Source organism: Tetranychus urticae, chromosome 3 (genome assembly GCF_039701765.1).
Source record: "Tetranychus urticae isolate SD_2017Ah chromosome 3, NJAU_TeUrti_SD_1.0, whole genome shotgun sequence".
In the NCBI taxonomy this organism is placed as follows: domain Eukaryota; kingdom Metazoa; phylum Arthropoda; class Arachnida; order Trombidiformes; family Tetranychidae; genus Tetranychus; species Tetranychus urticae.
Genome location: NC_142960.1, coordinates 21,134,605 through 21,146,013, shown reverse-complemented (window position 1 = coordinate 21,146,013; position 11,409 = coordinate 21,134,605). Strand labels below are relative to the sequence as shown.

Here is an 11,409-nt window from a genome sequence, read left to right as displayed (position 1 = left end):
ATATTTATGAAGCTAAATAAACTGCTGGATAAAATAAAAAAAATTGTTACAGCGATTGATATTAATAATTTTTTGACTATTTAGCTTTTGGAATTTATTCAATAAATGAAACAGCAAATCATTGAAAATATGATTGACATTAGTTCCATATTATTCAGTAACTCAAGTTTAAGATTTAATTTCAAATACACAGTTTTTAAGTTACTCATCCAGAACATTGATTATCTTTTCAATAACAATCTAAAGTGAAATAAACGAATTTAAACAATTTACTAATCTTTTTTAGCATTAATCTCTTTCATTTTTGCTTCAAGTTCATCAACTATCTCAGAATAATCGTATTTCTTCTCAATTCCAAGTAGCTTCTCAGCATTTCCATAATCAGACTCGAATAATTTTATGTACTCCTGTTTTCTTTGTTCACGTCGTGCGAAATAATATGGATACATTGCTTTTTCAAGGGGATGCCAGTAATCTAACAGTACATCATTTCGTGAAGGCTCTTGTTGGTAACCAGTTCCACCAACACTGAATGTATCTATTAGAGAAAACAGAAAGAAAAAGCATCATTAGATTAAAAATCAGAATATTCCGGTGGCAATGAGGATTGAAATTAATGAATTTAAATTTCTAAATATCAATAAATCTTCTAAAAAAAGAAGGAAAATTAAAATCTTACAATTGAAATCTTCAATTTCACGAGCCAGTCTCAATTCTTCTTGTCCTTTCTCCAACATTTGTTTGGCGACTCTATAATCTTTTACGTCTTTGGCTGCTTCAAACCGTTGCCGTAACTCGAGAGCTTTTTCTTTAGCTTCAAAGCTGCAAATTAAATCAATTAATTAACATTTTTAGCAAAATATTGAAAACAGAGTATCAAAAAGTCTACTTACAAGTCATCACAACTGAACCTGATTACATGTAAAGCTTGTTTGTAAAGAGAAAGAACCTTTTGTTTGTGGGTTAATGCAATCCTTCTCAGATGAGCAGCCTTATTAACATTATATGTAACTATACCCATGATGAAATTAAAATTGAACTGGACAAACAAATTAAACTAAATTAAATCACTGTAAGGTCAAAATGTAAACAATAAATTTCTCTTAGTTAAATAGGCAACCACCAGGTGTCGCTCTTTACTAAAACGGTGCAACATTTGAAAGTAAATTTTGATCAAATTTAATAAAATGATTAAATTATTACAATTACAAATATTATAATATTACAATTAAAATGCTTCGGTAAAAAATCAGTCAACAGTTCAACAGTCAATTCCTTGATATCTACCTTAAGATGATAATACCTTTACATGATAATATTGTCCATCATAATCGTAGAGATGAGATCAATAAATCAATTGGTGGAGCTTGATTAACCCTGATGAGAAACTAAAGGAGCGCTTTATAATTGTTGATTATTTACTAATACGAATGATTATTGAAATAATTTTTGGCAATAAATATGCTCAATAATAACCTAATTAATTCTTATAACTATCAACCAGGCCATGAATTTGTATGCTTCTGATGAATTTAAAGGAAAAACTAAAAACTGTTCAATTGTTATTAACTCTTGTTATTCATTTATCTTTTCAATACAACATTTATAACAATGTCTCATAGGAAGTGATAATATTTAGTGACTATTTTTAATTTGTGATCTGAGGGTGAAGCCAATTATCGAAGTGAAAAAAATTAAGATTTAGATGAAAAAGATTAGTTTAAAAGGCATTGTAATAGCAATTGCCTGACACTGTCGAGTTGAAAAGATGACAATTGACTCCCAGCTTGCGCCCTTTTATCACAACTGCTAACCCTTTTTTTGCCCCGTGTAATGAAATTATTGTTGATAAAAAACTATACAAAGGATGTTAGATGGATTGACAATGGATAAAACAGTTTACCCTTTTGAGTCTCAAGAAAAGGGCGATTATAATGATGTATTGCAACTCACTTGAGCTAATTGATGATATCTATCAGACTTATTTGAATGGAAAATGGTTGAATGATTTAGATATGTTTTGAATAGGAAAGTCAAAAAATTAATAACAAAGATTTTCTTGAATATTTCAATGTTTTAACTTTTAGACATTTTTGTTTAAAATGGTAAAATTGATTTTCAAATGATTTTATTAACTTTGAAAATGATTGAAATTATTACTTTCAATATTCATGAAAATATCAATTTTCAATCTTAAAATTGCTCTTTAAAATGATGATGTTTTGTATGCTTTTAGTGTTCAAGCAAAGATGAAAGGATGAAAATGAATCAATGTTTTCATTGAATACAAAATGTCATTACAAAATTGAACAAAAGTGTCAACATAAGATTTGCATTTTTTGTGGACATTAAAGTGAACATTTTGAGATCATTTTCAATACAATTTTACCCCAAAAACTGATCTATTATTACTGTAATCACCATCATCATCATCACTTTAACTTTAACATTTCTGGTTCAAAAGTGAGGCAAAGAATAGTTGATATATTCAATAATATTGACAAGAGATTTTTGTATTGTTAGTTTAAATTTCTGGTTTAGACTCTTTTTAGAAGGTTAAACGATTTTGATTTGTACGAAAAATATTTTTGATTAAACCGCGCTTAGTCACAATCTCAGCTGACAGATTGAGGCATATGGGATAAGTAAACAAATGTATTGATAATTTCATCTAAACTTTCTTAAATGTTTTGTCCATTATGGATCTAGTTAAACCTAATTGTATTGTTGTCAACGGAAGATGTTTCCGTGCCTTTTATTCTGGAGGGGAAGCCATTCATTCCGGGAGCGCCAATAGTTATGAAATTGATGAAGAATATGTTGATGATTGCTCTGAAGAAGTGCCTGTTAATGATGATCTTGAATGTATAGATATTGAAAAGGATGATCACGGAAATTTTATCCATTCAATGACAGTAGCCCCTGAATTTTACGGAATGATTATTGGATATAAAGGTAAGAATTTTCACCTCAATTGAAATCCTAATTATTTTCAAATGAGATAATTATTTCAATTTTGATAAGCTTATAGCGATATACTTCTGATATGGTAAGCGTAATTGTCTGATTTTCTTGTCAATTTTTTTCTCTGTCATCTGTCTTTACTTTGTTTAGGCCAGAATTTGAACAAATTAGAGCATTCCACAAAGTGTCGGGTTATTATTCCAAAGAAAGATGACTCCTCATCCAAGGGTAAAACCGTAATTTTACGATCATCAGCCAAGCGCAATGTTTTAGATGCAAGACGGAAAATCATGGCAATAGTTGAAAGATCACGATCTCGTTTGGAGCCGAACTATTTTATCTCGATACCCATTGAGGATGAAAAATTAACTGAACGATACATCGAATTTAAGAATCAAGTTTTAGCTGAAGTTAAAAAAGAACCACATCGATATCAAGGAATTTGTAATGAGATTTTTCAGGATCCCGGTCGTCTTCATTTAACTATTTGTATGCTTCTCGTGTTAGATGATGATGAGAAGAAGCAAATTATCCAGAAATTAGAAAAGATTCATAAAGAAAAGATCATGGATATTATCAACAAGAAAAAGATTATAATCAAAATATGTGGATTGGAGTATATGAATGACGATATAAACGCTGTTGATGTACTTTACGGTAAAATTGAGCACAATGAAGAGCTTCAGCAAATATGTGATCTTCTCGTTGATCAATTCAAGAATACTTTATTCATTGCAAGAGAAAGAGCGAAAGTAGTTCTTCATTTAACTTTGCTCAATAGCAAATTCAAATTGGATAAAGCCGAACGAGAAGGATGGTTAAAAGACAGGAAGAAAGATAAACGGGAAAAATACTCGGTGCAAGAACTGATGAATAAATTTGGCGATTACTATTTTGGTGAAGTTCAAGTTAAATCAATTGAGTTAGCCATAAGACATACTCGCACAGACAAAGGAGGATACAAATCAGCATTTACAATCGATCTGACTAAAAGTTTATAATTACCAGCTAATATCGTCTTACTTTGTCCATTGTTGTATTTATCACTTTACAGTAATCTAATATTATTATTAAAATTTACTCTGGTAAATATACTTTTTTATTTAGTGATGCAAATATTTACAGATCTGGTGATTTTCAAGACAATTTACAATCCTTTACTCTTTTGTTTGGTGAATGGTTATTGATGATGTGAAACGATAAGGTTAATAATTATGAGACAATTAACATTCAAATGAAATTTAAAAGGAACAAACTCAATTTACAATTTTTACTTCACCCACAAAAAAATTACAAAAAATACAAAATTGATTCAACGTTCAACTTGGAACAGTTTTAAAGCTAAACTTAAAAAGTAATCTTCTGACGGGAATCAAAGAAAAAATCAGAAAATTGAGAAGATAAGCATTCTATTTACAATGAAAATAATTAAAATACATCGCGGCTGAAGAAAAGCTGATATCATTGATAAATTGTAGGAGGGTAAAGAGTCTTGACTCTTGCAAGCTTTCATTTTGACTCCAACCTGAAGCATTTTAATTTTCCATTAATTTATATTACCAAGTTAGTCTTTGAAAATTGCGTGTTGACAGTCCATTAACATAAGATAACTGATGTCTTGTCCTTATTGTTTGCCTTTTTGGGTCCCTTGTTAACCAGCCTTTGTACAAAAACAAATGTGATGATTTGGGTTTCGTTTTAACATTTTGTTGCCAATTGAAAGCTCTATGAGTCCAGTAAAATAGTAAATTCAACACTTTAATTACGGGTAAAGTTATCCAAATGCCAATAACGGATGTTAAATGGATAATGAAGCTTTTAAAAGATTCAACTGGATAATATTCAATCAACTTTTCAGTTCCATAAGGATAAATGATGGAAATCTTAAAAGACTCGTTTCCAGCAAAAGGTGAATTGATTTGTGTCGCCAAATCGGGAATATAAAATAATTGATTGCAAGGCTGATGAGGATATTTCTGGTAACAATAAGTTGAAAACAGTGAGGATTCAGGATAATCAGAGAAGCGGGCATTGAAATGGTTTGGCTGTAATTTAATGTAACGAAGATAATTCCACTGCTTTTTAATTGCAAGTTGCGTATCACCAACACATTTATGGATGCACATTTTACGCTCTCTACAATCCAATTGACTGTAATCAATACAACCAGTTTCATATGGATAAGGTTTCGATATAATTTGTACCCTTCTAAAGGTAACCGATGCCAGGTTATTTCCAGTTGTTTCCAGTTGAATGAAACTTGGGTCACCCATTGCATTTTGAAGACCCGAAATGGGATTATTGAGAAACAGGCCAATTTTGGATGTTGTCAGGATCGATTTATTGATTTCTATTTTAATCAATTCACTGGCCCAGTCATGGTACATGTTGTATTTTATCTGGTTCAATGGTGAAGCGAAAAGGCGAAAACATTTTGAATACAAGTTCAAGTATTCACTCATATTTGTGTCAAGACGTGTACAAGACATATATGTCAATAATTCTGGTACAGCAACCTTACAAGAAGTCACAAATTGATCCCAAGTCGGTAGCAAATCATTGATCTGTTTCACTGTTAATCGAGTGATTTTATGATTGTCTGCCGTTTCTTGTAATATTGGTCCGTGTTGATGTTCAATATCATAAAAGAAACACACGCCAATGGACGGTAGACCAGTTTCTTTGTAGATTGATATGTCCACTTTGGTAAACACTCTGAATGCAAAGTAATGGCGGATAACTAGTATTGAAGAGACGATTAGTCCAAAATAAGTGAGAAACTGTGATGTACGAAATATTGTGCGTCTTGGACGGTCATTTGGGTATTTTGGTCGTTCTTCATTTCCAGACAAATTGTAAACAAGATTTGGGTTAAAGGTGGAAATTTTCATGATGTTGATTTGCCTGCAATGGACATACAAATGATTACCGATTTTAAAGTAAAAGACAAATGATGTTTACAATTTACCAATTGTTGAGAAATTGTTCAGTTTATTAGAAAAGTAAAGTGATTGATTTGTAGTACATTTTGAATCGATTTTTCTGTTTTTCAATTTACCTAGATATTTATTTTCCCAGCACCCATTGAGAGTTCATCTATCAGGAATTGGGTGATTGGAATGGATTAAATCTGGAAGGTGACTATATTGCTTGATTGATCAAAAGAAAATAAAATTAACTTCAATAATTAACCTGCTTTTAGCCGTCTTCATCTTCATAGAATCACAAGTGTTTGAATGGTTTAAGGTTTAGGCCTGGCCAAGCGCTTTGCTACATCTGTTATCCAGTTTAATTGTTGGCTATGGATGGTTAATAGATTAAATCAATCAGGCTACACCTTCAAAGCATTCAGTGTAAACACATTTGGCAAATTTCATCCTAGTAGTCGGATCAGGACTCAAGAATAGCTTTCGAGCTTGATTAAACACTTTTGGTACGTCAAGTTGAGCTAGAGTCAGTTCCATTGAAAGTAAACTAATGAAAATAAAGATGACCATAGCTGATGGTAGATTGATGTGATTTAACATGTTAAAAGTAGTGATGAATGAGTTACACAATTCAAATTGTTATGGTGTTCAATTGCTGTAACTCCAATAAATTGAGTAAAACTAACATGGACATTGACTGGCTTTTATAATTTTGTATGCCATTACGTAAAGAACTGGAATAATCAATATTAGCTTAAATGGAGTAATTAACAGATTTTATTTCGTTGGCAGTTAATAACTAACCGATTTAATTATATTAAGTAAACAAAAAAGTTTCAATCTTGATGCGATTGCAGTGATTTAGTATTTGCAATTTTCCTTGATTATCAATATTAAGGAAAAAATATTGTAAAATATCGATTGTTTGTATTAGAAAGATTGAAATGAAATTTCGCTGTTTAATCAACCTTTCATTCATTAAATGTGCTTTCTTCATAGCAATTGGAAATTAGTGATTTCCGTTTTTTTTAATGATGAAGTAATTAAGTGATTAGCTGCTAAAATATTTGATTTTGAACATCAAAGCAAACAGATTGGGTTAGATTTTCAATTCACTTACAATTTGTGACTCTTGCTGGACTTATGAGTATTGATTTTCCCTTAGTTTTTTTTTCAAATTGATTTCGCATTCATCAAGAAAAATAATTTAGGTTCGTTTAAGTTGCAAATTTTATTTGTTTTAATGTTAAATTGAATTAAATTGTGGGTAATTTTTTACTATTAATAATTAACTCAATAATAAATACAAAATATAATATTGTAATGTAGTTACGAGGTTAACGTTAATAGATGGCATTGTTTTATTAGGATAAACTTGTTGAGTCAACCAGGCTGCTTTCCAACGGTTAATTTGATTGTTTAGTATTTTTGTTTGCTGTATTTTTCACCGTGAATTTTTTTTATCTGAATTGTTTTCAGATTGGAAATAATTGTTGAATCGATGGCGAGAAGGTGACACCTCGTAGATACTGATGCTCGAAGGACTGGGATTTCCTCCAACCGAGATGCCACCATGATTACTGCTATTTATGTTTAGAAGGGATCGACTTGATAAAGTGATGGAATCAACTGATAATGTTCCAAACAGGTTTGTCTTTGATCCAGATTTAGGAGTAAGAGTTGTCTTTTTAATACTGTCATCAGGATAAATCCTTTTATCATTATTTAAATAACGGCAGATAAAGGTTATCATTGCTTTCGTGGAAAGCTGGACCAATCTAATGAGGGATATTTCTGTCCACAAACTGAGAACCGAAGCTGAAAAACAAATGTAATCAAGGAATGAACGTGAAGGTACGTATTGTATTCTTGTTTCAGTTCCAAGAGGATAATCAATCGAGACTCGATAATCACCGCGATTGATGAAAGGTGACTCAAATTCAGAGCCCATAATGGCTTGGTATAGATACTCATTACATGGAGCCTGTAAAAATTGTGCATTACAGAAGCCTGTATGATTATCTAAATGGTTTCGTATACCAAACCGTCCATCTTTCACTTCGTCACTTATCTTGGTGAACCGGCGATTGATAAATCCTTTGCTCTCATTGTAAGACATCTCTAAAGTACATTTTTTAATACAAGTTCTTCTTTCCTTACAGGGTAATTTGGAATAGTCATAACATCTCGACTCGTATGGCTCTGGTAGGGAATGAATAATGGTCTTATGATATGAAATTGTGGCTCGATTATTGTGCTTGGTGTCAAAATAAACGAATGATGGAGTCCCAAGAACGTCGTCAAGTTCAGATATTGGATGAGTTAAATAGACACCGACTTTGGTTATAACTGGATGGGATACATTTAAAGTAAAATCAACCATCCTGTTGGAACCAATCAGCTCTTTCGAGTAACTTATCGGTACGGTTGTATTAGTGAACAGGGTGAAACACTTTGAATACAGCGAGATGAATTCTGCCTTTTCCTGAGATATGTCTTCACATGGTCTAAAAACGTATTCACTATCCATAACATAACAATTTTTAACAAACTCACTCCATGAAAGCAAACGTGAATCAATTTCACCTAAAGTTAGTGAGGTTTGACTGATGTTGTTACCAAGGGGTATAAGTTTCAATCCTGAAATCTTGTAAAAAAAGCATATTGATATGGCTGGTAGGTCAGTTTGCTGTGGGCTCTTTATTTGAACAGAAGTTGACGTTTTGAATTCAAAGTAAATTTGTGTTAACACAGCGGTTTGGACCAAAGCACCAGTATAACAGACAAGAACGGCAAAGGCTCGATGAGATATTGCACGGCTAAGGAAATGACGCCAAGGTGAAGCTGAAAAGGGTTTAACTGGTTTCCAAGCTGAAGACGATGATCTAGCTCCAGGATAATATGGATAGGTGAATCGCTGGGAAACACGAGATCTAGTCTCACGATAACTATGATTTGGCAAACTGGACATTACACTATTAACCATAATCTTTTACCTTCAAGAGTCAGACGTAAATTGAACATGAAAGCAAGAAATCGAGTAAAACTCTGAACCAGTCAATGAAAAATATAAAGAACAATCAAACTAAGAATAAATGGATGGACAGTCATTTTGAAGAGCATTTCAAATATGGTCAACTATTCAATTGAAAATGAAAGAAACAGTGAAATAAAAGTAATATTACTGAATCTTCCACTTGTAATTACATTATAAATGTCAATCGATAATTCATTGAATTTATTTCTCAATACTATTTATAAATGGGATTTACATGGGAATACTCTAATTCAATGTCAGTAGCTTTGCCGAAGTCACCGTTGCTAACCGGTCAAGTTCAACAAGTCTAACAATTGTAAGATAATTACACTTTTCATTATTTCAATTGTATTCTTTTCCCTTTCAATGTTTCTTTTTTTCTCATTAAAATTGTCATCATTTTCATGAAAATGGAAAAGGTCAAGAAATAAGATTGAAAATCGATTTTTTCTTACCCACATTTTTCTCATGGACATCAAATTAACCAGTTTGATTAGATTGAAAAATTAATAAAATCTAGGCCAATAATCACCTGGTGAATAACTATCACAACCAATCCCATAAACCAGTTGAAATTGAACATTTTAATAACACTATTAGCTACAGCAGTTAAACCCTTAAAATTGTTAATCAACTCTTGATATTCATTTATCCTTAGATGGCTCATAAAATGCACAACAATGTCTCATAGGAAGTGATGATATTTAGCAACTGTTTAGACGGTTAGGCCTTAAGGGTGAAACCAATTATCGAAGCGAGAAAAAAATGAAATTAAATGAAAAAAAAAAGATTAGCTGAAAGCATTGTATTAATGATAGCAATTGACTGACATTGTATTGTATTGTTGAGTTAATAAAGAGTTGAAAAGGCGACAATTGACTCTCAGTTTGCGCCCTTTTAACACAACTGATAACCCTTTAGTGATAAAAAAACTGTAAGATGAAATAACAATGAATAAAACAGATTACCCTTTTGAGCCTCAAGAAAAGGATGCTTATAATGATCCATTGAAAACTCTTATCTCGGCTAATCGTTCAACTCCTTTTATTCACTTGAACTAATTAGTGATATTTATCAGAAGCATTTAGGAAATGTGATTGAATAAATCATTTAGAGTTTAGGTTAATTTGAAATGTAAAAATTAATTGCAATCAAAGATTATTTCAAGTTTTACATTTTATCCAATGTCTAAATGGTAAACATTGGTTTGTAAATGATTTTGTAAACATTGAAAATGATTGGAATTAATGATTCTTTTTCAATATTAAAAAAAAACTTGAATATATTCATGAAAATATCAATTTTCAATCTTAAAATTGCTCTTTAAAATGATGATGTTTTGTATGCTTTTAGTGTTAAGTAAAGATGAAAGGATGAAAATGAATCAATGTTTTCATTGAATACAAAATGTCATTACAAAATTGAACAAAAGTGTCAACATAAGATTTGCATTTTTTGTGGACATTAAAGTGAACATTTTGAGATCATTTTCAATACAATTTTACCCCAAAAACTGATCTATTATTACTGTAATCACCATCATCATCATCACTTTAACTTTAACATTTCTGGTTCAAAAAGTAAAGGATAGTTAATATATTCAATAATATTGACAAGAGATATAATTTATGTATTATAACCAGTTAACATCCCTTTGAATCATTGATAATTTCAAGTTGAATGGATGCATAAGTCCAATAATTGTGAATGGCTGTGATCAGGTTAAATGATAAGCTTGATAATGATGAGTCGATTAACATTCAATTGACAATTTAAAGAGGAGCAAAGTCAATTTACAATTTTCACTTCACAAAAAGGTTACAAAAAGTACGACATTCATTTTAACGCTCAACTTGGATAACTTGAAACTGTTAACTCCACACTGAGAGTAATCTTATAAAAGTGACTTAGACAATTCGACTTGAGCAAAGCAAGCCAAAAAGTAGTCCAAGAGTCGTCTTCAGACGGTCACCGACACAAAATACCCGAACTCTACAAATCTGTAAGACTTAATTTTCATAAGATGAAAATAAAATTCATTTCTATTGATGAAAATGCGTTTCATTGGCATGTCCTTCTAGTGGCGACTTTAAGTTTTGTAAGTTTTTTCAGACTTTTTTCATTTTATAAAGGATGAAATTCCCAGTCGCTTTAACAATCATTAGATTCGCATTGGGCTGAACTAATCAACTAACTTGTTGACACTAAAATTAGATAAAAAATTTTACAATTATTACTGAAAGTTTCAATCTTAGAGTTAAAAATTATTTCAGTTTATTAAAAATTGGAAAGATAATTTTGATTTGGTTATTTGAGTTTCGAGTCAATAAAATAATTTTGAGTTTGATTCTGATTTCTGACTGATTTTACTTAGTTGATGAAATATTAAGATTCTGAGTCTTTTAAGATGAAAATTGAGGGAAATGTCAATCTCAATGAATTTTACAGAAAAAATGGAAATTTGATGAGAAATGAGGAAAA

General features: G+C 31.1%; 3 protein-coding genes across 3 annotated transcripts; 1 reads left to right on the top strand and 2 right to left on the bottom strand.

Moving 5' to 3' along the window:
- Nucleotides 1-55: 55 nt before the first annotated feature.
- Nucleotides 56-1,099, bottom strand: ND-B22 (NADH dehydrogenase (ubiquinone) B22 subunit). The gene is made up of 3 exons (XM_015932447.3): nt 894-1,099; nt 680-822; nt 56-538 (listed from the first exon to the last, which is right to left on the bottom strand). The coding sequence occupies exons 1-3, from the start codon at nt 1,019-1,021 to the stop codon at nt 273-275; spliced, it is 537 nt and encodes a 178-aa protein (XP_015787933.1). The 5' UTR covers nt 1,022-1,099; the 3' UTR covers nt 56-272.
- Nucleotides 1,100-2,639: 1,540 nt separating this feature from the next.
- Nucleotides 2,640-4,066, top strand: LOC107364757 (activating signal cointegrator 1 complex subunit 1). The gene is made up of 2 exons (XM_015932189.3): nt 2,640-2,955; nt 3,115-4,066. Exons 1-2 carry the CDS (start codon nt 2,700-2,702, stop codon nt 3,963-3,965), a joined length of 1,107 nt encoding a protein of 368 aa, XP_015787675.1. The 5' UTR covers nt 2,640-2,699; the 3' UTR covers nt 3,966-4,066.
- A 3,041-nt stretch (nt 4,067-7,107) lies between these two features.
- Nucleotides 7,108-9,682, bottom strand: LOC149093595 (uncharacterized). Its single transcript, XM_089268726.1, has one exon. The coding sequence runs from the start codon at nt 8,875-8,877 to the stop codon at nt 7,336-7,338; it is 1,542 nt and encodes a 513-aa protein (XP_089124852.1). The 5' UTR covers nt 8,878-9,682; the 3' UTR covers nt 7,108-7,335.
- Nucleotides 9,683-11,409: the final 1,727 nt, after the last annotated feature.

What these genes read in the sequence shown, in the direction of transcription:
- ND-B22 (XM_015932447.3), bottom strand. Translation starts at nt 1,021, where the DNA reads ATGGGTATAGTTACATATAATGTTAATAAGGCTGCTCATCTGAGAAGG. An exon ending in AGGTTCAGTTGTGATGACTT is followed by an intron (nt 823 to 893) that starts GTAAGTAGACTT and finishes TTTAATTTGCAG; the next exon opens with CTTTGAAGCTAAAGAAAAAG. An exon ending in TGAAATTGAAGATTTCAATT is followed by an intron (nt 539 to 679) that starts GTAAGATTTTAA and finishes TTTCTCTAATAG; the next exon opens with ATACATTCAGTGTTGGTGGA.
- LOC107364757 (XM_015932189.3), top strand. Translation starts at nt 2,700, where the DNA reads ATGGATCTAGTTAAACCTAATTGTATTGTTGTCAACGGAAGATGTTTC. An exon ending in AATGATTATTGGATATAAAG is followed by an intron (nt 2,956 to 3,114) that starts GTAAGAATTTTC and finishes TACTTTGTTTAG; the next exon opens with GCCAGAATTTGAACAAATTA.
- LOC149093595 (XM_089268726.1), bottom strand. Translation starts at nt 8,877, where the DNA reads ATGGTTAATAGTGTAATGTCCAGTTTGCCAAATCATAGTTATCGTGAG.